The sequence below is a fragment of the Vulpes lagopus genome, chromosome 2 (genome assembly GCF_018345385.1).
Source record: "Vulpes lagopus strain Blue_001 chromosome 2, ASM1834538v1, whole genome shotgun sequence".
In the NCBI taxonomy this organism is placed as follows: Eukaryota; Metazoa; Chordata; class Mammalia; order Carnivora; family Canidae; genus Vulpes; species Vulpes lagopus.
Window position 1 is genome coordinate 169,557,779 of NC_054825.1, and position 24,558 is coordinate 169,582,336.

At 54.8% G+C, this 24,558-nt stretch overlaps 3 protein-coding genes across 11 annotated transcripts; all 3 read right to left on the reverse strand.

The window, feature by feature from the left end:
* Positions 1-15: 15 nt before the first annotated feature.
* EGLN2 (egl-9 family hypoxia inducible factor 2) lies at positions 16-9,090 on the reverse strand. 3 transcript variants are annotated; one of them, XM_041744203.1, is made up of 6 exons: positions 8,961-9,090; positions 6,844-7,916; positions 1,780-1,899; positions 1,236-1,372; positions 951-1,018; positions 16-669 (listed from the first exon to the last, which is right to left on the reverse strand). In XM_041744203.1, the coding sequence occupies exons 2-6, from the start codon at positions 7,678-7,680 to the stop codon at positions 614-616; spliced, it is 1,218 nt and encodes a 405-aa protein (XP_041600137.1). In that variant the 5' UTR covers positions 7,681-7,916; positions 8,961-9,090; the 3' UTR covers positions 16-613. The 3 variants fall into 3 exon arrangements, with proteins under 3 accessions (XP_041600137.1, XP_041600136.1, XP_041600138.1); XM_041744202.1 differs by lacking the exon at positions 8,961-9,090 and adding an exon at positions 8,434-8,719; XM_041744204.1 differs by lacking the exons at positions 951-1,018; positions 8,961-9,090 and adding an exon at positions 8,434-8,724.
* Positions 9,091-10,554: 1,464 nt separating this feature from the next.
* Positions 10,555-19,207, reverse strand: RAB4B (RAB4B, member RAS oncogene family). 5 transcript variants are annotated; one of them, XR_005986259.1, is made up of 9 exons: positions 19,044-19,207; positions 17,775-17,855; positions 17,425-17,539; positions 15,762-15,824; positions 15,522-15,676; positions 14,416-14,511; positions 14,176-14,306; positions 11,318-11,461; positions 10,555-10,926 (listed from the first exon to the last, which is right to left on the reverse strand). XR_005986259.1 is itself a non-coding variant. In XM_041745637.1 (8 exons), the coding sequence occupies exons 1-7, from the start codon at positions 19,057-19,059 to the stop codon at positions 14,191-14,193; spliced, it is 642 nt and encodes a 213-aa protein (XP_041601571.1). In that variant the 5' UTR covers positions 19,060-19,207; the 3' UTR covers positions 10,555-10,926; positions 14,164-14,190. The 5 variants fall into 5 exon arrangements, 3 of the variants coding, with proteins under 3 accessions (XP_041601571.1, XP_041601570.1, XP_041601572.1); XR_005986260.1 differs by having other exon boundaries at positions 14,164-14,306; XM_041745637.1 differs by lacking the exon at positions 11,318-11,461 and having other exon boundaries at positions 14,164-14,306.
* Positions 19,208-20,034: 827 nt separating this feature from the next.
* Positions 20,035-24,321, reverse strand: MIA (MIA SH3 domain containing). 3 transcript variants are annotated; one of them, XM_041735657.1, is made up of 5 exons: positions 23,052-24,321; positions 21,651-21,722; positions 21,430-21,563; positions 20,443-20,553; positions 20,035-20,106 (listed from the first exon to the last, which is right to left on the reverse strand). In XM_041735657.1, the coding sequence occupies exons 2-5, from the start codon at positions 21,697-21,699 to the stop codon at positions 20,083-20,085; spliced, it is 318 nt and encodes a 105-aa protein (XP_041591591.1). In that variant the 5' UTR covers positions 21,700-21,722; positions 23,052-24,321; the 3' UTR covers positions 20,035-20,082. The 3 variants fall into 3 exon arrangements, with proteins under 3 accessions (XP_041591591.1, XP_041591580.1, XP_041591569.1); XM_041735646.1 differs by having other exon boundaries at positions 21,651-24,321; XM_041735635.1 differs by having other exon boundaries at positions 21,430-24,321.
* Positions 24,322-24,558: the final 237 nt, after the last annotated feature.

The following is a 24,558-nucleotide window of genomic DNA, read 5'->3' on the forward strand; positions in this document are numbered from 1 at the left end:
AGGAGAATCAGAGGATTGCAGCTCTGAGGTAAACTTTTATTTCTTTCTTGGCTGACAGGACTCTTCACGCCCATGCTCCTCCTGGCACCTTTTCTCCTGCCCACGCAGTGGCAGCCTAGTCCACAGGTGCCATGGCCACAGGGGTTGGGGAGTCACTTCACATTCCAGGCTGGAGGAGTGGGGGGCTTGGGGCTACTGTCCCCCCCAACAAACCTTTGCCAGCAAGAGGCCATGACACCCCCAACCCCCAATCCTGCATCCTGGTGGGAGGTGGCAATGCCTCCTTCCAAGTCTCCACATAAAAGGAGTACAACCAGACAGGGCAAGCCACAAGGCCCCAGCTCCAGTGATGGCAGCTCCCGACACCGGCCCCTGCCCGGGTCACCACCTCAGCCCCCAACCCAGGGCAGCAGAGGTTTCTCCTCCTCCTTGGTCCTCAGCGTCAGACGGAGCCCTCCACACCAGGCAGGACAGAGGCAAAGCTGGAAGCAGCAGCGGTGGCAGAAAAGGAGCAGGCACCAAGACTGGTGGGCTGCTGGGCCTGCAGCACGGGGCCAAAGGCTCTCCCGAAGTCAGGGCAAGCTGTCTGTCCATGCAACTCTGGGGCTGGCCCCTAGGTGGGCGTGGTCGGTTGTGACACGGGTACTTGCACACCTTTCTGTCCAGATGCTAGGGGTGAGACAAGAGGAGACAGGGAGTCATCAGGGAAGGGACACAGAGGCCAAGGAAAACATGGAAATATGGAGAGGACCACAAGGGATGGGGCTCATGCCAGGGGTCCCAGGAGAAAGGGCTGTCTAGGGGAGATGGGCAGAGGGGAGGAAAAAAAAAAAAAAGACTCACAAAATGTAGGAAGAGAATGATAAAGTGAATAAAGGGACTTGAGGCCTTGTGAGGTACATGGACTAGAAAGGGCCTGAGAGAAGGGATGCTATTTGGGATGCAGGTACCTAGCTGATACTTGTCTTTGGCCGCTGCCCGCTCCTTAGCATCAAAATACCAGACAGTGATGGCGTACCTGGGGACCAGAGCAGCCCCAAAGGGCAGTTAGGGATCACTGTTCAATTCCAGCCACCACCTCCACGATGACACTGCAGTCCACCCTTCTGAGCTTGGTTCTATTCCCGCCTAGGCCCCACTCAGCACTTCACTTCCTAGCCACTCCTGGGGTCTGACAAGACTTTGCTGGCACAGAGCAGGACACCTGAGCACATCCCCACAAGTATCCATCATACCTGGTGGCATAGGCTGGTTTCACCTCGTGAGGGTTCCGCCGATCAGACCAGAAAATGAGCAACCGATCAAAGAGTGGTTCGATGTTGGCAACCACAGGCCGGCCCTCAGGGAAGATCTGCAGCAGGCCGCCATGCACCTGAGGGCAGGCCAGAGGATGAGGCAGGAAGCTGGCTGGTCCAGCCTGGAGCCTCTGCCTTGCCCTCTGGAGCCCATGCTCTGGATGCCGCAGCTGCTCCTATCACTCCCTCCCACCACTCAGGCTCTTAAAAGTGAGTGACAGCCCAGAGTCTGCATCACCAAGGAGCAGGGCAGGAAGCTACTAGAGACAGGAAAAGGGATTGGGGGGTGCTGCCACCAGCCGGGTCAGCTGGAGACAAGGAGGCCCACTTCCCAGGAAGAACCAGCCAGCAGGCTGGCTGCACTGCCCCTGTGGGCTGAGAACAGGAATGGGAGAATGCTAGAAACTGAGCTGGGAGTGCAAAAAGGAGTGCATGCAACCACCTCACCCTGACCCCCACCCTCATTCCCACTCCCACCCCCTACCTTGACGTCCCAGTTTTGATTCAGGTAATAGATACAGGTGATGCAGCGCCCATCGCCGTGGGGATTGTCAACATGCCTCACGTACCCCAGCCCGTTGCCTGGGTAACACGCCACCATGGCCTGGCAGAAACAGATGGAGTGGGCTTACGGGGCTAGGCAAGGACGTTTAGGGAAGCAGCCATTACCTCTTCTCTCACACCTCCCAGCCCCTTGTCTCTCCCTGGACACCACCAAAGGCTCCTCCAGCCTCCAGACCTTCATCAGCCAAGCCACCATCTACCAGAAACAGCTCTTGGGCCTTGATAGCCCACTACACGACCGCACATGAGGACACTTTTGTATTTTCAAATTGTCATCACTGAAGAAAAGGTGGTGGTCATTACACACACACACATACACACACACACACACACACGTGCACATACGCCCAGAGCCTGGCACCCAGATAGGGCTCAATGAGTAACTCAGGGTTTTATTTTTTAAAGATAACCCAACCTCCCCCTACCTCAGACCCATCAGAATAAAACCAGTGTACATATTTTCTGGTAAGGAGGGATGTGGCCTCATAGCCCTGCACCAGGGGTTCTACACCCTGGCTTCAGTATGGGATCACCTGGGATGCTGATGCCCAGGCCCATCTCACGTTCAGAAATACCTAATCTAAGGTAGAACCTGGAATTTTTAAAGGTTCCCCAAATAATTCTAATGTACAGCAATGCTGAGAACTGTTGCCCTTGACTACAAAGAATCCCCACTAAATAACTTCTGTGAATCATACAAACAAGTACCAAAACCGTGAATGTGACTAAAACCTGACCCTCTAGCCCCCACTCCAAGGATAACTGCTGGGTAGTTCTTGACAGTCCCATCACCTGAATGGGCCGCAAACGCCTCATCCATTAAGTAGACTAATAAACACCTCCTCTGAGAACAGCCCTCTGGAGATTCCTGACTCCCCCACACCTTGGCCAGTGTGTGTACAGGTCTAGCCGCAGGGTTCTGACCTCCTCTCCCTGCTGGCTGCCATCCCCCTGGACTATGTGGAGGCCTGGGCCCCAGATGCTCATGGGGCCTGTTTTTCATCGGGGAGCCAACAGAAAAGTGGATGTGGGGTGAGGGAAAGGGTCCAGGCGTTCCTTCAGCCCTAATTCCCAGGTTCAAGGCCCAGGGCAGCCACATCAGCTGTAACATCATGCTGGAGACTTTGCTTCCGGTCTCCGGTTCCTCATCTGTGAAATGGGGCTGATAAACTATTTCCCAGGCAGTTGTGGGAATTGAGTACGACAAACGTTTGGGAAGGCACCAAGCACAGTGCCTGCCACGTGACTGAAAGCCAAAGCGCAGGCTGAAATGATGTTAAAAAAAAAAAGAAAAAAGTCCTTGTTCTACTCTTTGCCCAAAGCCACTTGGGAGGGCTGCAAAAGGCCAAGGGGGGAGTCCTGGCGTGCAGACCCTCCAGCTCCTTGGACCATCTGTCTTGACACTGTGACCCATTCCAGGCCAGAGACAGCCGGCTGCTGCTCCTCATTAACGCTCAGCTACATCTGTGGGTCACAGCCCTGAGATAAACATTCCACATCAAAAAGATGGGCATTTACTACCCAAACAGGAAGCCTGCCTAGCACTCCAGATCAGGCTAGACTGACTTCTCAGCCTTCTTCCAACACATTATCCCCAGGGCTCACACGGGCATGAACGGTCAGCAGCTCTCCATCAAACATGTGTACCCGAAGCGCCACAGTACCTGCCCTGGAAAAGGAGAGGCCAATAGGGCCGCAGCTAGGTAAGGCCAGCCAGCATTGGAAAGCCATGCTTCTCTCTGGCAGGAACAGGGCAAGACCCTGACCCCCACACCCCCTGGGTTCAGGAGAACCTTCTTTGCACTGCTTACTCTCTATAAATGGGTCAGGGCTCTGAGCAACCATCTCACTGGGAGGAAAGAATGTGGTTATGCCCGGGTGGCCTGCCATCAGTGAATCACTGAAGCCCTCCCCGGATCGAATCCAAGCAGATTTTGCTGGTTCTGCACAAGGATGTGGGGAGAGGGGTCCCATGCTGCAGCCTCTCCCCGCCAGTCCATCTCCACACAGCAGCCACAGACCCATTCCTCCAGCTCTTCACTGTTCAACCCGCTTCAAGACTCCACTGCATCAGGAGAAAATACAAAATACACATTTCATATTTTCACAGCCCCAGCCTCCAAGGCCACCAATCTCAACTACTACTCCCTTCACTCTGCTCCAGCTTCTCTAGGCCACCTGACTGCTCTCTGACCAGGCCACGTTCATCCACAAGGCCTCTTCCCTGCCTGAAATACACTTCCCCTGGTCCTCCCTTGTTTTTGATGTCTCAGGTCAAAGAGCACCTTGAGTATTCCAGCTGAAGGCATCCGGGCTGATCTTCCATTCCTCCCCTCCCGACAGGAAATCAGTCCAGGTACTTGTTTACTTAGTTCTGGCCCAACAAGCAGCCCTGTGGAAGCCCCTGGGGCCAGGCGTGTCTCCCTAGTGCCCAAGCAGTAGCTGCTTACTGAAAATCCTCCTTCCTCTAGGTCTCAGAGCTCCGTGGAGTCCTGTCCTGCACACCCTCACACGGGGTCTCCCGCCATGCAGGCAGGGACAGCGTCTGTATTCTGGCCTGGAATGGGAATCCTGCATGAAGGCTGCGCACAGACACAGACCTTTTAAACTCCACTAATCTCCCTACATACAGGCTTTGGGAGGGAAGGGGAGCATCCTCTGGCCCCCAAAAAACACTTACTTCCTGCCCACATGAGGGAAAGGGATAACAAGCAGAGTGACATGGAAGCCTGCTCCTCACCCATCTCAGGAAAAGGGGCAGCTAGTGTCAGAGCACCGAGAGACTACAGAATTAAAGGCTACTGGTGACACGGTGCCAAAAGCCACCCCCCCACACACACACAAGAAACTGGGGACTGAGCCAATGACAGCAGGCCCCACCTCCGAGCTGCTCTTAAAGGGGTAACCAAGCCAGCCAGGCCCTCCTTGCGGTTCCCTATGGTTGTCCTTGATGGCAGTAGGAGTCCACTCTCTCCCACCTGCAGTCCCTTCAGCAGAGGAACTAGAGAGTTGGGAGAACAGAACATACAAGCTCCAATTCAGGGGACGCCTGGGTGGCTCAGCAGTTGAGCGTCTGCCTTTGGCTCACGGTCTATGATCTAGGGTCTCCGGATTGAGTCCCGCATCAGGCTCCCTGCAGGGAGCGGTACGTCTGCCTATATCTCGGCCTCTCTCATGAGTAAAAAAATCAATCTTAAAAAAAAGACAGCTCCATTCAGGCATTCAGGAATGACCAAGAGACAGGTTGTTGCTGGCCTGAGCCACACTGGTGATCCGTGCCCGCTCCACCCACACCTCAGCACCCCACACTCTCATTTCAGAGCGTGGGGAGAGAGTCCAGATGCTGGCCATTGAAGGAGTGGGCATCTCACTGGGGCAGGGGAGGGTCGGAGAGGAACTCCAGTGATTGGGTTCGCTCCTCCCTTCCTTTCTCAGTTTAGGCTAGTTTGCTCTTACCTCCCAGAGCAACAGAAGTCACCCAAGGCTAAAATTGTCCCAACACTCCCAGCCCCCAATCTTAGCCAGGGTCTTGTCCCCAACCACATCCAAGGCACCAAAGGGGAAGAGATCTGCACACTTCACTTTCCGTTCACCTCCTAAAACTGCTAAGACTAGCTGGGGACTTAACTGATTTTCCCATCCTTGGATTAGCAAACAGGCTCAGGAAAGCGTGCTTCAGTTCTCAGTCTCCCCTCAAACTCCCTCCTATGAGGCTGGGTGACCTGAGGTGAAGATGCTGAGCACCTGGTGGCCAGGAAACTCCCACTCATCTCTCCTGTCTGCACAGGAGCAAAGACCAGGAAAGGGCCTCTTCTGGCTCTCAAGCTATCAACAAATGGGAGGAAGAGGGAAGTAGGACAAGTTCTAGCTGGGTGGAGAGGATGCTGGCCCTGACTGAGGAAGCATGGGTCCCTGAGCCAGCTCCAGCTGGAGACAGAAGCTGCACAGAGGCAGAACCCAAGATGGGACCAGAGGGAGGAGGGAGGAGAATCAGGAGCACAGCCTCATGCCTGCTGGGAAGCAAACAGCCCTGCCATCAGCCAGGCATCACTGGTGTGCAGCAGGCATTCCCTACAGGGCCTTGGCCAAATAATACTGGCCTTGGACTCAAGGCCAGAGCCCTCTCACCCCTCTATGAAGAGAATTATTGTGTCAGGAGGCCAGAAAGGCCCAACAGACCACTGTCTTGTGCAGAGCTCCTGACCCTCGGTTCTCAAATGGGCAGCTGGAGATTCAGGAGGTGTTGACAACTGCTCATAAATAGACAAATAAGCATTTTTTCTAAAACAGGGTCTGTGGTTTTGGCAAATTCTCAAAAAAGCTGACTTCAAAAAAAAAAGATTAATAACTACTCCAAAACAAGGAAAAGGTACCAAGAAGAAACAAAAAAACAAAAAATCAAGAGAACAGATCAGAACCAAAAATAATAAAGTGACGGATAGACAAGACGGGAAGGATATAAGACAAACATTAGGATGGGAAGCATAAGAAAGATGGAAGACAGGACCCTCCCTCCTCCCCTAGGCCAGCATACAGGCAGCCAGTGCCACCCTCAGGAAGCTGTCCTTGCCACAGATGCCACAGTACGGCACATGGGGTACAATGTAGTCCAGCACAAGTGCAGCAGGCAGCACCTCCTCCCTCAGCCTGGCACTGGCCTCACCACCGCCACCCTCCCCACTCCTCCTGGGAGACAGAACAGACAGACCAGAGGACAGACCAGAAACGACTGAAAGGAGAGATGAGACAGGGATGGATGAAAAGATAGGGGATCGGAGAAAGAGTAAGAGCACAACCCCCAAAATCCTCCCAGGAAGGGAGAGCCCAAATCAAACTCCAACACCAACATTTACTCCACTAGAGCTGCCTAAATCCTTTTGTGACCCCAGAAGCCTATCTTCAAGGGCGTTGATGCTCAAAGCACCAGGTCTCCAACAAACAAGTACTGGGGGGCCCCCTCCACACAAGGCCCTGCAAGTCTTACCTTGGTGCGCCCGTTGATGACATAGCCACCTAGGCGCCCAGCGCAGTGGCGAATCACAGCATCCACATGGGCCATGAGGACCCCAATGCTTCGGCAGCCCGGCTCATGGCCTTCCACCCAGGCAATCTGGTCCCCACGAATGCTGCGTGGCGGGATAGCCCGCTGGCTCACCAGCTGCCCGTCACGCAGGCGCCCGCTCCGCTTCAGGGCCTCCACCTCAGCCAGCACGCAGCCACCCAATGCCGCCCCCAAGAAGCTGTCCTTGACACAGATGCCATAGTACCGCATGCAGGGCACAATATAGTCCAGGGCCAGACGCTCAGGTGCGGCGGGCAGCACCTCCTCCCGCGGCCCCACGCTGGCCTCTCCATTGCCACTGCTGCAGCCCATGCCGCCCTCCCCTTCGGCTTCTGCCTCCCGGTTCTCCTGCCTGGCCCAGGACCGCTTGCTGGGTGCTGGGGCATCCCCACCATCCTCTGCCCACTTCCGTTTGGGGGCCTCAGGCCGGGCACCCTGGGCGGCCAGTCGCTGGCACCCCTTGGTGACCAGTGCTGCAGCGCCCTCACTCTGCAGCGGGCGCAGCTCGCCACCATCCTGCCCGCCGAAGCCCTCCCGCAGGGGGCTGGCTGTTGTGGAGGTGGCTGTGGCCCTGGGGGTCCCACTCCCCGCCGAGGCCTCACCAGGTGCTCCTGGGCGGTGGTAGGAGGGTAGCAGTGGACAGGGCAGGTAACTCTCCACCCCCATCCTGGCCCGGCCAGGCTCCAAGGGCTCTGACACAGAACCCGGCAACTGAGGAAGAGCCTGACTCAGGGGCTGCGGCTGGCACGGGCTGTCCATGGCAGCAGTGTCTTCATCCCCCGGGCATGGAGGGCACGGCCCGGGCCCATGGTGCCACCCTCCTCCGCCTCCGCCTCCTCCACTTGATGCAGCCGGGGGCCGGGGCGGCTCAGCCTGGCGAAGGACAGGGTGAGGCAGGGCAGGCAGCAGAGGCTCTTCTCGCGCCCTGAGGGTGCTTGCTGGTCCCCAAGTCCTCTGCTGCCCCTAGGGGCTTGGGAAAGGACCCGTCAGGGTGGCTGAAGGGCGAAAGAGAGAAAAAGGAATGTGAGAAGAGCTAGAGGCACTCCAGCTGGGGTAGAGGTGAAGGGTAGCAGGGGCAATAGAGAGGAAGGCAGACTTGGCTACACAGACACCCCAAACCCGAGGCCACATTGGAGAGAAAACCATGAGAACTGGGGAGGGGGGTGACAATCACGGAGAGAGGAGTGAGGCTGGGAAGATGACCCAGAGACACAGAACTGTGGTGGGGGCTGCGGGAGAGCATCCTGAGACAGAGAGAGAGAAAAAACAGAAAAGACAGAGAAGACCTAAAGTAGACAAGGAATGCTGGGGCAGTGGGGAAGCAGTGGGGAGCAGGAGATCGGCCTCGGGATTCCAGACACGCACGGCGGGACCGGGGGGCTGCACACACACAGCAAACCGGGGAGTCCAGAGACAAAGAGAATGGGGGGCCCAGAAGCGGAAAAGCCGACCGGGGAGAAGCTGGGAGGGCGGGCCTGAGACAGCGGGACAGACCGGGGCGGAGGGGTCAACCTGAGCCCAACGAGAGGAAGCCTGCCGGCGGCTCACACACACCCAGACGGAAGGGAGGGCCTAAGACAGACAGACAGACGGAAGGCAGCCGCGAGAGGAGGGTCCACGGCGACGCGGGGGGAGGGCGGGGGAGGGCTCACGCACTCGGGCACAGGACGGGGGAAGGCGGCCCCTCCCAACCCCCTTCGGTGCGGGCCTCCCCGCTCGGGGCGCTGGAGGCGACCGCGGCCGGGCCGGGGGGCCGCTGGGCCCCCGCGCCCGCTCCCCTCCCCCCTCCCGCCCGCCGGCACGCGCCCTCCGCCCCCACCCCTACCCTCCAACGGCCGGCACTCGACGAGCCGGGCGCGCTCCCTCCCCCACGCCCTGCCCCCTCCTTCCCTCCCCCCGCTCGCCGCGCTCCGCCACGCCGGGCCGCCGCGCGCCCCCACACCCCGCCCGGCTCGCGCCGGCGCCCCGCCCCGAGAGCCTTCTTCGCCCCCTTCGCTCCCTTCGCTCCCCGCTCCCTTCCCTCCCCGAGCTCTCCTCACCGAGCTTTTTCCTCCGGCCTCGGCGCCGCCGTTTGTGCCAGCCGCCCAGCGCCGCACAGCGCGCCATACCCCGCCCCCACCTCCCGCGACGCTCCGCCCCCGCCTCGCCCGGTGGGCACGTGACCGCGCCCGCGGAGGACACCGCGCGTGCGCAGGCGCGAGCCGCGCGGGGCGGAGCAAGGTAGCGCAGGACAACCCCCCCCGCCCCCCGAGAGAGGGGAAATGGGTCGGTCGCCAACGGGAGGCTCATTTGCGTGCTGCGCTCCGCCCCTTACGGGCGAGGAGGGAAGGCCTGAGGGAGTTCAACGGTTAGGCCAAAAGACGTGGGAGGGGCATGCAAATAGCGTTATTTGCATGGGCCGGCCCACCCCTCGGAGCACCGAGCGGTGGAAAGTGACATGCAAATAATATTATTTACATGGGCAGTCCCGCCTTCTCCCAGCCCCAGAGTAGGACTGTGATAGAGAAATGTCAAAAAAAAAAAAAAGAAAAAGAAATGTCTGCGCATTTAGTAGAGAAACGTATAGAAACGTGCACATTAGTCATTTACTTAAGTACTTTTTATAAAGGAGGGAAAGAAGCTGTGGAAGGTCCCTAAGGGAGGAAGACTGGAAGGGATGTGCCACAGTAAGACCCGCTCCACCCTGCCCTGTCGGGACAATTGTGAGAATCTAAATAAAGCAACCTAGGAAAGCTACGCAGAGTTCGCAGACAAGACATTTGTCTGACAGCCTCGGGTCTAGGAACATGTTAGGTGACCTAGCCTGGAAGGACTATGCAGATGAGGTTATCTAAATGCCCTGCCCCCTCCACCATCGCCAGAGCGGAGGTGGGGGGGCGGGGAAGAGGCCGCAGGCTCAGGGGTCAGGCCTACCCTGTGAGTGGGTTAGTGCGGACTTGGGGATGGCAGAGAAGCTGGAAGTGTCCTGAGGGGGGGGCTGCACCTGTCCCTGGCAGAGTACTTGCAAGTATGTCAGTTCCTCAGGACACAAGAGATATACACCAGTATCAAGTATGCACAAGTCTCAAATATGCACAAGGTGCACAAAGGCCCACAGAGTCCTCGGGAGCATACTCAGGGTTCATGGTCACACGCAGGCGTGTCAAGGGTGCCAAATTCACACAAGACACACACAGACCTCAGGGACATACACACAGTGTCACACACACAACAGTCAGACATGGCCTGGGACTTTCTAGCATCAAACATGCATGGGTATTACCTCCTGGCCTTAATTTTCATTCCCTGGCCTTGGTCCCAAACAACACCAGCCTCATGGTTACAATCACTAAGGACACAAAGTAGTCACAGGCAACAGTATCACACACAATCAGCACATATTCCTACAGATACCATCATACAGGTCACAAACACAGGACATCAGCGCCCCACAGGTGGACTTCCAGCATGCCTTGTCACAACATGTGCAGTTGCAAATTCCCTCCACAAGACCACTGGAGTCATGGTGTACCCCCATACCATATCCAATCCAAAAACATGGCCCCCAAACACCATGACACATGGTTCTTCCATCAGGGACCTCTTCCATCTCCCCTCCCTCCCCATCACCCCAAAATAACAGAGGCCAAGACACAGGTGTAAACAATGCTTTATGGGGGTGGAGTGGGGACTGGACAGGCCTCCAGGCAATAAATAACACGTACTCGCAATGGCGGGGAGCTGGGGCCAAATGCCCAGGTCTCAGGCTTTGGGAACTCTTCGAGTATGGTTAGGGGTTCCGGGGGGACAGGGGTTAGCCAAGACAGAGGAAGCAGCAGCAGGTACGGATTCCCCCTTCCCCCGTGGCTCAGTCTTGCCCCTCAGCCAGGCCCCACCAGGCCAGGGAAGGGGAACAGGTGGCGGGGCAGCTTCTCTGGGGCCAGGACAGGTGAGGGGCTCGGCCTCCCAGGGCCTGGGTCTGGGCCCCGGCCAGAAGGGCAGGGCTGGTCCTGGAGAACAGGTGAGCTGAAAGAAAAGTGTGTAGTGAACTAGAGGGATCCTGGGTCTGTCCAGCCGGTGTCTCTGTCTCATTTCTGGGTATCTTCCTGTCTTCCTATCTGTGTCTGTCTGTCCGTATCTTTTCTCTTTCTTCCAGAGTTTCTACATTGTCTGATTTTCTATTTCTTGTCTGCAATTTGTGGCTGTCTCTCTGAGGGTACTTGCATCTCCCTGTTTGTCTCAGAGAGCTGACCCAGTGAGTCTGCAGCAGGATATTTCAATATCTAAATTTCACACTCCCACCTTTGTATCTCTGTGTCCCTCTATGTTCCTGGATCACCCCAGATCATTCCAGTGTTTTCCAAACTGAGGAGACACCTTCGGTTAGTAGTTGTTGCTTCAGCTACGATAGCATTACCTGGGAGCTTCTAGAAATCCGGAAATCCCTTCAGAATCTCTGGGGTGAGGCCCAGGCATCAGACTCTTTTAAAGCTCTCCAGGTGATTTCAGTGTGCAGCACTGCATTAGTGGGTTGGGAAATCAGTTTGGTGGGCCCTGGCCACTTTTCCAATGAGATAGAATAAAATAGAATAGAAAATATCAGAGTGGCATCATATGTAATAAGAATGTTGCTCCACAGACATAGCAGGCAAGATTGGTGGGTGTCAGAGGCTGGCAGGGGGAATGGGGAGTGACTGTGAAAATGTTTTGGAACATTTTCATGGCTAAATGTATGCCGTTGTGAATTTCATCTCAATAAAAAAAAAAAAGCAAAGAATATTAGTGCTAGAAAAATATGTCTTAGCTTTACGTGCATGTGACTGCATCAGATCGAGACATAAAATGTATTTTCTTGGGGCACCTGGGTGGCTCAGTGGGTTGAGCAGCTGCCTTCAGCTCAGGTCATGATGGCAGCGTCCTGGACCGAGTCTTGCGTGGGGCTCCCTGCTCAGTGGGGAGACTGCTTCTCCCTCTGCCCCTCCTCCAGCTCCTGCTCTCTCTCACTGGCTCTCTCTCAAATAAATAAAAATCTGAAATAAATTAACTTATTTAATTTAATGTATTTTATCCTGAAGATTGTAGTCAACAATGTTTGAAAAAGCACTGTCTTACTACATTTGATTCACTGAGGGCAAACTCTGAAACGGATGCTATATACTAAGCCCTCGGGTGAAGAATACCCACCCATCCATTTCTCCACAGCCCAGATTCGTTAAAGTGGATAGTAAAAAGAAAAATAATAAACAGCTCTCATCTATCAAGTCTTTACTAAGCATCAGGCTCTGTGCTAAGGACTTCACATGACTTGATATCATTAATCTTCAACACCCACAGGAGGGGAGGCCCTATTATTAACCCCATTTTACAGGTGAAAAAAAACAAGTCCCAGAGTGGTTAAATAATTTGCCCAGGGTTGTGCAGGTAGGAAGTGACAGAGTCAGAGTTGAAACCCAGGCAGCCTGGCTCTGCAGTTTTCGACCTATCACCGATCCTTCCCTTCCCAGATGGGAAAGACAAACTTGATCACGACCAAGTGTGCAGAGCTGGATGCTTTAAAGAGTAGGGGGCAGCTGTGAGACCACCCAGTTGGAGGCAGTGAGCCCCCCATCTGGGAAGCTGATAAAGGTGTCCTGCAGGAAAAGTCATTTTAGTGAAGACCAGATGAGGAGTGGCAGCTGGCATAAGAAAAGAGGCCGGGGCACAGCAGATGCAGAGGCACGGGAGGAAAAGAGGGATGCCTGAAACACTCACCCTTGACTCCTCTCTCTCAAATGCCATGTCCATTCATCAGGAAATCATGTTGGCTCTGCCTTCAAAGTGTATCCAAGGTCTAAGCACTTTTCCCCACAGCCACCCTGGAGCCGCCAAGGGCTGGAAGCAGGGGAGGCCGGGGGCGTGAAGCACAGGGGAGAACTGGCAAGACACACACGCTCTCAAAGAGGTGGGGAAGGGACCTCATCCTGCAGGACCCTGCAAGCCCAGAAAGGAGTGTGGACCAAGCATAGGGGAAGCAAGGCTTCCTGGAGGAGGCAGAGGAGGGAAGAGAGGGAAGGAACAGTGTTCCTGGCAGAGGGAATGGCGTAAACAAAGACCCAGAGAAACGGGGAGAACTTTAGTGTGGCTACAGCAGCCTGAGAGGTGGGGAGGGGTGTGTGAGTTGAGACAGATGAGGCTGGCAGGGGCAAAAACCAGGCTAGGAGCCTCCGGCTGTGTCCCACAGACCCTGGGAGCCATGGGTGGTTTTAAACAGGGGAGGGACAGAATTAGATTTGTGCTTTAGAAAGACCCAGTGGCTACATCAAGAGGGGCAAGACTCAGTCTGTCCTCTAAGGGCACCCGCACCCCACGTCCTGTCCACCATGGTCTCTCAGCCTGACTCTGCAGTAGTCTCTCACTGGTCTCTCAGCAACCACTCCTGCCCACACCCTCCTCTCCTCTATATGCAGCCAGAGGGATCCTGGGAACACCTGCATCAGGTCCTGTCCCTTCTCTGCTCAGAGCCCTCCCACGGCTCCCATCCCAACTGGGGTATAACCCAGAGCCTCCTCATGGACAACAAAGCCCTATCTGATCTTCTCCCCCCACCCCTGACCTCATCTCTTCTTACCTCCCCTACCCCCCAATACACACATGTACTCCACTCTAGCCATGCTGGCCTCCCTGGACTTCCTCCTCACCCAGCTCAGGCATGCTTCTACCTCAGGACTTTTGCATTGGCTGTTCTCTCTGCCTAGAACACTAGCCCCCAGGGACCCATATGACACCCCCCACCTCATTCCCCTAGCTTCAGGTCTTTGCTCCAATGTCACCTTTTCAGGGAGGGATTCCCTCATCATGGAAAATTCCACTCCTCACCTCCCTACCCCTCACTTTCCCTTTATTTTTCTCCATAACTCTTATCTTCTTAACTACTGTATCATTTTCTTATGTGTCTTGTTTATTGCCTGCCTCCTCCCAAGAGCATGTCGGCTCCACGAGGGCAGGGATTGTTTGGCCCACTGCCTGAACAGGATCTGGCACACAGCAGACACTCGCTCAATATTTGCTGAATTATGAATGGGTGGGTCAGAGATCTGGGGCAGGGAGCTGGTGGCAAGATGGAAAGGACGTCCCCGAGGCCAGGACGATGGCTCCTTTCATGCAACTGTTTCTGCATCGTTCTTTCTCACCCTTTCTCTTGTCACCTCTCCCTTTCTGTGTCTCTGTCTCTGCTCCACATTCCCCCTTGCTGGGACCCCACCCCTGCCATCCCCAGGCTCCCACCTGGGCTCCCACCTGGCTCCACATGTCTCAGCAGCCACAGGGCTGAGGGGCCACGGCCTGGGCACTCCGAGGCTGCCGCAGCTGACGGAGGGAAGCATCCCCGTACTGAATGCCTGAGCCCATCCTCTCGGGGTCCAGCTCACCTGGGGGTTGAGGGGAGGGGGACAGGAGAGAGGTCAGGACTAGTGTCCTGGAGACTTCTGGGCCCTGCCTTCCACTCCCACTCCCACTCTGGGCAGTCAGGGGCCTCACCTGAGTCGATCTTGTTCAGGATGGTGCGGGCACACTTCAGGAAAGCCTCTTCCACGTTCTCACCCGTGAGGGCACTAGTCTCCAGGAACATTAGCTCTGGGGGGCAGGGCCTCGGTGAGTCCCTGCCCTTCCCTTGACTCTGATCTACCACCTCTGCCCTTACTACTCCAGGCCTTTGCACCTACCATTGGCCTGCCACCAAGGGACCCCCTCCCCAGGTGGTTCCTGCTAATATGCCTCCTCCTCCAGAAAGTCCTCCCTGACTTCCCAGCATGGATCAGGTGCCCTCCCCCTCCTCAGGCTCCCAAAGCCCCCAGTGCCTCCCCTACCTCAGCCCTGACCTCTCTGGGCTATCACTGGAAAGGGTGGTGTCTCCCTTCCCTACTCACTGGACTGTGAGCCTGTGAGAGCTGGGCCTAGGGTGTCTTTAACGCTATGTCCCTACCACCATCTGGGACAGGCCCAGGCCCACCACAGACAACCCTTTAGCCTCAAAGCCATATATTTCTGATGGCAAAACATCGTCTCAACCTGGAGGTTACAAGCTGGAGGAACATGGACAGACCCCGAGCCAGTAGATGTTTGGCCAACACGAACTTTTCAAATGAGTTTATATTTGCACACCTTTTGACGTGGCTGTGGGATCTGTCTACACCCCGAATGCTGGTGCCTGCTAACTTGGGGTCCACCCTATCCTGTCTCCCTTAATCACAAAACAGGCCTGTCCCCTCGGGCCATCGGAGTTTGCAACCTCCACGTTACACCAATACCCAGCACTGGCCGAAACCTTCTTAGCAGCCAACATTCATCAAGCGCCCGCTGCTGTGTCCAGGCAGTGCCAAGGGCTCTCCGTGACCAACTCCCTTAAGCATCACACGCTATGTGAGGCAGAAACATCGTGACTCCCCTTTTCCAGACAGGGAGACAGGACCAGAGTGGTCACACGGCTCACATGTGGCCAACACTCGAATTTGAACCCAGACCTCTAAATCTCCGCATTCCTCTGCTAGGGAGAGCCACAGAGGCCGGGAGCTGTGGGCCCCAGGGGACACCCCCTGCTCCTCAGCCCAATCCCCTCCCCCACTGGCCCACCAGCAGGTCCTCACCATTCTCCTGGGCAAAGCGGGAGGCCTCCAGGAAAGTGACCTCACGCTCAGGGTCCAGGTCTTTCTTGTTGCCACAGAGGATGACCACGATGTTGGGGCTAGCCAGCGTGCGGGCGTCCGTCAGCCAGGCAGCCAACGAGTTGTATGTCTCCCGGCTATGGAGAAGGGAGAGAGGAGGAGGGCAGGCACAGGATAGGGGGCCCCCACCCCAGCCCTGCCCCACTCTCTCCGTGCACCGACCTGGTGATGTCGTACACCAGCAGGGCTCCAGCCGCCCCTCGGTAGTAACTCCGTGTCACCGACCTGTGGGGCCAGGGGGACCCAGTCACCCCCGAGGCTGGGGTCTGCCCTGAGACTGCCCCCTTCTGCGGAGAGAGACTGATGCTGGTGGCTCAGAGGGCCCCCCGCCCCCCGGCCTTTACTGCTGACCTATCCCCCAGAAGCTAGCGGTGTTCTGGTCTCACCACAATTTCCTTCTCTGCTGGTCTCTCTCCTTGTCTCCCTCAATCTCCCTTAGCTGTCTGTCCATCGGCCTCAGAGGCTCTCCCTGTCTTTGACTCTGTGTCCCTGTGTTCCCTTTCTCTTCAGTGGTCTGTGTCTTTCCGTCCATCTCTCTAACATGTGTGTCTCTCTCACTTCCTTATGTCTCTGTATCTCTGTGTGTCTCTCTGGCTCTGGTTCTCTCATCCTTTTTTTTTTTTTTTTAAGATTTTCTTTATTCTTTAGAGACACAGAGAGAAAGGCAGAGACATAGGCAGAGGGAGAAGCAGTCTTCCCTGCGGGAAGCCTGATGTGGGACTCGATCCCAGGAGCCCTTGGGCCCTGAGCCAAAGGCAGACACTCAACCGCTGAGCCACCTAGGAGTCCCTCTTCACTCTTGATTTCTCATGCATTCACTCATGCCTCATTTCGCCTTCTTCCCTTTGCCCATTCCTGGCCAAGTGCTCTGCAACTACACTGGCTTGTCCCTCTCCTGCTGCATCTTGGGGAGGCCCTCTTCCCAGGGTGGCTGCATCTGCCTGCATCTCCGTGTCACCTGTCTGGGTCCTCCTCGAATTCAACCATTCCACAAGCACTCACTAAGCACTTAGCACAAACCCAGCGCCAGCCACTCACCCTTCGCCTTCTCTCTGTCTCTCTCACATGGTGATATCAACAATATCACCAATATTAACTTAGCAGCTACAACGCCGTGCTGGCTAGGGACCACACTTCTCCATGGACTCGATTCCCTCGTGTCCCTCCTCTGTCTCTTAAACTCAGGGTTTCTGTGCCCCAACCACCTTGTCTGCAGCCATTTCTTGAAGACACACTGTATGCTGAGCCCTCCGCCATTCTCTCTCCCCCACCACACAACATCCATTTCTCCATCTCTCTGGCTCCTCCTGTCCCATCCTCCCTCTCCGGCTTGGACCTATTTCTCTTTGTGTCTCTTTATCCTCCTTCCCTTGCTCTTCTTCTCAGTCTCTGTCTCTCTGTCTAATTCTGAGTGTATCTCTTCCTCAGTTTCCCTCTCTTTCAATCTCTCTCTTTCCACCTCTACCCCTGGCCCCCACCCCAAGCGCCTTTCCCCAGGCACAAATCTCCATCTCTCCAGCCTCATGGCTCGATCTACTGCCGTCTCTCTAGGGTCTGTGGGTCTCTCCTTTCATTATGCTTCTTTCTCAGCCTCATTCTCCCTTGCAATCCTTGCTCTCTCTCCAGGACCCCTGCTAGCTCTGGCTATAATAGGCACCTGTACTGAGTCTCTGCCTTTCTCCCGCAGCCTCGCCTGCCCTCTCATTGTCTCTGTGCTTCCGTCATACCTCCAAGTGACTGCACACACCTCTCTCTCTGTCCCTCTATCTCATTTTGTCTCCTCTTTCCTCTGCCCCCCTCCCTTGGGAGCCCGGCCCCCACCTACCGAAACCGCTCTTGGCCGGCTGTGTCCCAAATCTGGAGCTTCACAGTCTTCCCACCCACGTTGACTACCCGAGATCCAAACTCCACGCCGATTGTGTGGTTGGAGTCCTGTTTGACTGGGAGTGGGAAGGAGAGAAGAGGCAGTGCAGGGGCTCAGAAGCTTCCCTGTCCTCCAAAGCCTCCTCAGCACCATTCTCATTGCTGGGGTGACTGAGATCCTCAAGGAGGATCTAGCAAAGGCGAGGGCCAGGCAGCCAGCACTGAAATTGTACCTACAGCCAGCCCTGCCCCTGCCCACGCTATGCCCACACCCACAGTTCAGTGCTCCCGGGACCACTCCCAGAAACTCACACTTATTCTCAATGAACTGATGAAGGAGACATGATTTGCCAGTTCCTGCACTGCCAATCACCAGGAATTTGAAGAGGAAGTCTGAGCAGATGGAGCCAAAATCAGGGAAACCCATATGGAGAGAATGATACAGGGCAAAAGATGGAAACCAAGAGACCATCACAGTTACAAGGGGACAAACAGACACAGGCAGAAACAGAGCAACAGTAACAACAGACAATTCATATACAGTGCTTACCACATAACAGGCACAGTTCTAGAGCTCTTTACTACGGCAAGCTCACTTAATCCTCAGAAAAACACTACAAGGGAGGTATACCAACAAGTATCTCCATCTTCCAGATGAGGACAGAAAGGTTAACTGGTCTACCCAAGACCCCATAGCTGGGCATAGCTGGGATTCGAACCCAGCTCAACTGGCTCCAGAGCTCAAAAGCTTAGCTATGATGTTGTTAAAGCCTCTCAAGATCCATGTTACCCAGGGTGACAGCCTTGCCCTTGCCCTTGCCCATCACGACCTCACCTCCTACCACGTTCTCATTCACTCTATTCTAGCCTGGGGCCTTCAGTCTATTCCCTGAAAATGGCAAGCTGGTTCTCACCTCAGGATCTTTGCACTTGTTCCCTCGGTTTTTCTCTACTCGTTGAAGGAATATAGCTCCTTCTGATTCTTACACCAGTGCTGTTTCTACGGCACCCTGTCCTCCCACCTCCTATTCATCCATCCATCCGGATTCTCCAATTCTCAGTCCCTCCATCCCTTCCTCGGCCCAAGGCCCTCTCAAGTTTAAGCCCCACCCACCCCTTGCCACTAGTCCCTCCCACCACCTAATTCAAGGACGACGCATCCCCAACCCCACTGCAGCCCTCTCCAGCCAGAGCAATCCCAGGATCCACAGCAACCCCTCGGGGTTCTCCCAGCCCACCATCCTCAAGCCCTGCCATTCACACAGCCAGCCCCACCCATCCATCCAGACTCCGCCCCGACACAGTAAGAACCATCCTTTCCTTCAAGGCCTGCCCAAGTCCATCAAGACTGGCTCCCTCAAATCCCGCCCCAGATCTATTTAACCCACACACCAGACCCTCAGGCTCCGCCCAAATCCATGAAGCCCAGCCTCGTACCCATTAAACCCCTCCCAGCATCCACTAGGCCCTGCCCCATGCCAGACCCCGCCCCCTGGCACATAAGGCCCCGCCCCACTCCCCAAAGGCCGCATCCTCCCTGGGCCCAGACCCCAGACCCTGACTCCGGCCCACCACCCTCACCGTAGGTCTCGGCCATGACTCGGTCGCGGCCGCTCGGGGCCGCAATATGGCGCCGCGGCCGCGCCTGCTCCTCGGCTGGCAGCCGCTCCACTCCGGCTGCAGCCCCGGCTCCTTCCTACTCCCGGGACCGGCGCCGCCACTTCCGCCTCCACCCCCCACAGCGCGACCCGCTAGGGCTGCGGGATACCAGGCCACGCTTCCCGAGGGCAGGGATTGGCGAACTCGGCGGCCGGGAGGCGGGACAAAGGGCGCGGATTGGCCGCGCGAGAGGGGACGGGCCAAGGGGGGCGGGACCAAGACGAGCGATTGGCGGAGCAGGTGGGAAGGGACCGTACCGAGATGCTTCAGCCCCGCTGAGAAACGGATTTGGTCAGGAGTACGGGTGCAGAGTCGAGACTCCGGATTGGGTAGGAGCGGACCTGGGGGCGGGGACACGGCTGCAAAGAAGGGGGCATGGACAGGATTGACAGAAAGACCCCGAAGAGGAGCGGGTATCGAGCTGGGGAGCGCTTTTTCAGACCTCAAAGACAAGAAAGACGAAAACGGGGGGGGGGGGTAGGGGGTACGCGCTGGCTAACCTCCCCCTTCCCTTTGCAGATGGTCTTCCACGAAAACCTCTTATTCTGTTATTCTGTGATTTATGTCTTCCTCGTGGCCTTATTGGCTCCTTCCCAACAGTTCAACTCCCTCCCCTCGGTCTAGAGAGGACACTAAAAAACCCGCAACCGGTCTGTTCAGGTTATTCCGCCTTCTCATTTGCTTGTGTATCTAAGTTTAGCCCACCTCTGGTACCCAGCTCGGAGCAGAGAGCATTTAGTGGAAGTCTGCCTAGCAACCACTGACGTCACGAGAGTCAATGAGTTGACTGGCTAAATTCAGGAACCTGGGGAAACATTTCCTTTGTTACACCACCCCCCCCCCGCCCCCCAAAGAAAGACCACGGAGACCTGCATTTTGCACTTGGCTGATATATTTGTATAAAGCCAGAAGGAAAAAAAAAAAAAAAAAAAACCACAGCAGGAACAGTGGTAGGTTGAGCTCACTGGCAGTAGAAATCCCATTTCTGAAAAAGAGAAAGGGTAAACAGTGGGGAGTAAACCAGCGGTCACACCACAAAGGATCTAGTGGTTTTTGTTGTGGCAGGGGCCAGGTTTGGCCAAACATGTGCTATGCAAATTAGTCCAGAGTCCTCCAATCTTTGCACCTCTCAATCTAACAGGGACTTCAAAAAAAAAAAAAAATCACTCTCCCATTTTACAGATAAGAAAACCGAGGCAGGGAATTTGTCCCAGTGCACACAGCTACACTGCCAGGGAGCCAAGGGCAGGAGCATCTTTGCCTATCATCACAACCTCAGGGTCCTCCCTCCGGATCCCTGCCAGCCCCCCAAGTCACTCACATCTGTCTTCACGTCGATTTTGCCAGGTTTCAGGGTCTGGTCCTCACGTACAACACTACTGGGGAAATAGCCCAGGCGAGCAGCTAGATCTCCATAGTAATCTCCCTGAACCTGGAGAGGAAGAATTCAAAGCCAGGGTTCTGGGAGGATGGCAAACTTGTTCCTGCTGAAGACCATAGCACTTTTCCTCTTCCTGATTTCTAGAGGACTGGCTCCATGCTTGTCACTCAGCTCTCTTACAGTCACTGTGTGGAGGCCCTGCCTGACCACCTGAAGTAGCCACCCACTCAATGGGTATTAATTCTCAAAGGAGGGGCCCCTGGGTGGCTCAGTGGTTGAGCATCTGCCTTTGGTGCAGGTCATGATCCTGGGGTCCTGGGATTGAGTCCCACATCAGGCTTCCCACAGGGAACCTGCTTTTCCCTCCACCTCTGTCTTTGCCTCTCTCTCCCCATGTCTCTCATGAAAAGACTAAAATGCTTATTTTTTTAAAGTTATTTATGAGAGGCACAGAGAGAGAGAGAGAGAGAGGGGCAGAGACACAGGCAGAGGGAGAAGTAGGCTCCATGCAGGCAACCTGATGTGAGACTCGATCCTGGGTCCCACATCAGGTGGGACCCCGGGCCGAATGAAGGCAGGTGCTAAACTGCTGAGCCACCCAGGGATCCCAAAAAGTAAAGTCTTTAAAAAAAAAAATTCTCAAAGGAGCACGAATTTGCTTATTATTTTTTGATGGCTTGCAGTAATTGAGAGACTACCTTTGGCTTGGGTCATGATCCTGGGGTCCTGGGCATCAGGCTCCCCATGGGGACCCTGCTTCTCCCTCTGCTTATGTCTCTCATGAATAAACAAAAAAGAGTACAATATCCTCTCCCCCGGCCAAACTATTTCAGTCTACACCCTCAAACTTTCCCTTTGGGTGGAAAACTAGGATGCACTCCCACCCTAGCCCCATATCCTTTCTTTTTCTGTTCTCCCAAGACTCACACTGCCTCCCCAGAAGAGCCGCCCTCGGCCCTTCAGCTTGGAGAAGACATACACAACTTGGCCCCTGTGTATGGTCAGGAAACGGCAGTCGGGGGCCACGTAGTCCTGAAGGGCCACAGCCATGGAGATGGGGTCTGGGGAAGGAATAGAAGGGAATGACAGCACCCTCCACACAGGCTGGCAACCCAAGCTCCCAAGGCCCCCCAGCCCCCAAGTCTTACAGCTGCATTCCTCATCAGCACACAGCTTGCGGTCAGCCAGCTTGGGCATGGCACGGCCCCCGACACTAGGCGCTAGGAAGGCAGACAGCAAAACAATGATACCGAGGAACACTGGCGACCCAGCCATCATGGACTGAGCAAGGGAGTGACTGAGGGGGAAATGGGGTCTCCAATTTCCTTCTGCCCTCCCTCTCTCCAGCAACACAAGGAAACCTGTGTTCTCCATCCTGTCTCCACCCTTAACCGGTCCCAAATTTCACCCACAATACCTAGAGGCTGCTGCCCAGCCAGAACCATTTCAAAGACAGGGTGAGGGCAGCCTGCCCAAGAAAATGCCCAAATAGGTCCAAAGCAGCCCAGGCCGCTCCAAGTGACAGCAACCCCTACCTCCTGCCCCCACCTCAACCATCAGAGGCCCAGATAGGCAGGTTGAGATATTCAATTCCATCTTTGTCAATTCTAGGCTGTTTGGGTACCTGGGCCCCTCCAAGAACAGAAACAGGCAGCTAGTACAGAAAACTATCTTGGAATTTCCTGTGTTCAAGGACAGAACAAGGCGGCCTTTTGATCGCCAGGAACAGCCCCCACTCTCAAGGACCAAGTATTATATGCTGGGTCTTAAGGCTAGTAAGGCCCTACCATAATCACTATTTATCTTCACAAGCCACTTCCTGACTGGGTGACCTGGGCTAAGCTATTTCTCTTCTGAGAGCCTCGCCTTTCTCCTCTGTAAAATAGGGACAATGAAATGAAAGCCAAGTTATTTAAAGAGCACTCGGCACATAATTTCAAATGGACCGCATCATCTTAAGGGGGCTGTTATAACCCCACTGGACATAGAAATGGCAGGGGAGAGCCTTCAGAAACTTGAAGTCTAGAGCCAGGAAGCAAAGGGGCCAGATTTGGCTCCAGGCCCACACCTGTCACTCACTGAGCATGGAGTTGGCAGCTGCAGTTCAGGATAAAGTGGTGGTGGGGGGAGGGATGTGGAACTCAAGTCTCAAACTAAAACTGCGTTTCCTGGGATGCCTGCATGGCTCAGCAGTTGAGCACCTGCCTTTGGCACAGGGCATGATCCTGGGGTCCTGGGATCGAGTCCCACATCAGGCTTCCTGCATGGGGCCTGCTACTCCCTCTGCCTATATATGCTTGGGGTTGCCCCATGTCTCTGCTCCTCTGTCTCTCATGAATAAATAAAACCCTTAAAAATAAAACTGTGTTTCCTATAGCTCCACGTGCCAAGATCATTCACCTGCGCGGCCATCTCCGTCGTAGGACATACTCACCTCTGGCCTCAAGTCCAAACTTTTGTGCAGGGGAAGTGGATCAGGCACACATGGGCTCGGGGATTGGGAAAGAATTCATCAGGGCAAAGCCTGGACCTCAGCCATCTCTACGCACCCAATTACCCAGCACCATCATGGCTGGGAGATGCTCAAGTCAGCTCTGCTCAAGTCACCAATGATTGGCTTTCCTTGATCACCGGGACCATTCCCCAGCTGGGCCACCTCAGTTGTATCAGAACATGGTATTTGCAATGAACTTTATTCACCACTGTGTGTCCTATGCAAAGAACAGTATTTAGCATAATGGGTACTTGGCAAGTATTTGCTGAATATATAGGCTTACTGAGTGCCCTTGGGGATAGTGACCTACACCAATGGTACCACAGTATGAATATACCGGAATTCTGGGGCACCCAGGTGGCTGTCAGTTAAGCATCTGCCTTTGGCTCAGGTCATGATCCCAGGGGTCCTGAGATCAAGCCCCACATCAGGCTTCCTGCCTAGTGGAGCTCTGCTTCTCCCTTTGCCCCTTCCCTCCGTGTGCTCACTCTCTCAAATAAATTCTTTAAAAAACACCCAAACGTAACAGGAATTCTTTCCCTACACAGGAATAAAATGTAGCTCGGAGTGGGCATGTCAATTGCTCATAGGAAACATAGGAGGTCCACCAGGCAGACAATAAAAACCAGGACCCACTGACCACAGAACCTGATGTGGTGGGTGAGATGTTTCCATTTGCCATCTGCAATAATACTTGCCTCTTAGTGAAGATAACAATCTTTCAGTCTTTCAGATCCTACAAGAAGGAAGACTGTATTTGGTGCCATAAGTCTTTATCATTGCAAACACTGATGTTCCTTTTTAATAGAAAAGAGCAGAGCCAGAGTAGGCTTAGCTTAGAGCCTTCACAAAAGATAGACACTACTCAACACTCTTGTCTTTTTATTTTTTTTGAAGATTTTATTTATTCATGAGACAGAGAGGCAGGCTGAGACACAGGCAGAGGGAGAAGCAGGCTCCCTGTGGGGAGTCCGATGTGGGACTCGATCCTGGGGCTCCAGGGTCACACCCTGGGTCGAAGGTAGACACTCAACCACTGAGCCACCCAGGCCTCCCAACACTTTTGTCTTCTTGTATTTATTTTTTTGTTTTCTATATTCTACTTCTGGCAAATGATCTCAGGGGTATCATGTTCAAGTCCTGAGAAAGATCTTAAGCAATATATACATGTTTTTTAAGTTAACTAATAAAATTTCCAGGGGGGCCCAATTGGTTAAGCATCTAATTTCAGCTCAGGTCATGATCTCAGGGTCCTGGGATCAAGTTCCGAATCAGACTCCCTGCTCAGTGGCGAGTCTGCTCCCTTCTCTCTCAAATAAATAAAATCTTTTTATTTTATTTTATTTTATTTATTTATGATAGTCACAGAGAGAGAGAGAGAGAGAGGCAGAGACACAGGCGGAGGAAGAAGCAGGCTCCATGCACCGGGAGCCTGATGTGGGATTCGATCCCGGGTCTCCAGGATCGCGCCCTGGGCCAAAGGCAGGCGCCAAACCGCTGCGCCACCCAGGGATCCCCTAAATAAAATCTTTTAAAAAAATTTTGTTCCAGATCAAATGTGT

Excerpts from the sequence above, each read along its gene's own strand:
- EGLN2 (XM_041744203.1), bottom strand. The coding sequence starts at position 7,680 with ATGGACAGCCCGTGCCAGCCGCAGCCCCTGAGTCAGGCTCTTCCTCAG. Across the intron at positions 1,373-1,779 it reads ATCAAAACTGGGACGTCAAG|GTGCATGGCGGCCTGCTGCA; the intron begins GTAGGGGGTGGG and ends GCCTGCCCTCAG. Across the intron at positions 1,019-1,235 it reads AAACCAGCCTATGCCACCAG|GTACGCCATCACTGTCTGGT; the intron begins GTATGATGGATA and ends TCTGGTCCCCAG.
- RAB4B (XM_041745637.1), bottom strand. Across the intron at positions 17,540-17,774 it reads TCAGTTCATTGAGAATAAGT|TCAAACAGGACTCCAACCAC; the intron begins GTGAGTTTCTGG and ends TCCCACTCCCAG. Across the intron at positions 15,677-15,761 it reads CTGGTGTACGACATCACCAG|CCGGGAGACATACAACTCGT; the intron begins GTCGGTGCACGG and ends CCTTCTCCATAG.
- MIA (XM_041735635.1), bottom strand. The coding sequence starts at position 21,876 with ATGGAGAACACAGGTTTCCTTGTGTTGCTGGAGAGAGGGAGGGCAGAA. Across the intron at positions 20,554-21,429 it reads GGCTCTTCTGGGGAGGCAGT|GTTCAGGGAGATTACTATGG; the intron begins GTGAGTCTTGGG and ends CTTCCTCTCCAG. Across the intron at positions 20,107-20,442 it reads AAATCGACGTGAAGACAGAT|AAATGGGATTTCTACTGCCA; the intron begins GTGAGTGACTTG and ends TCTCTTTTTCAG.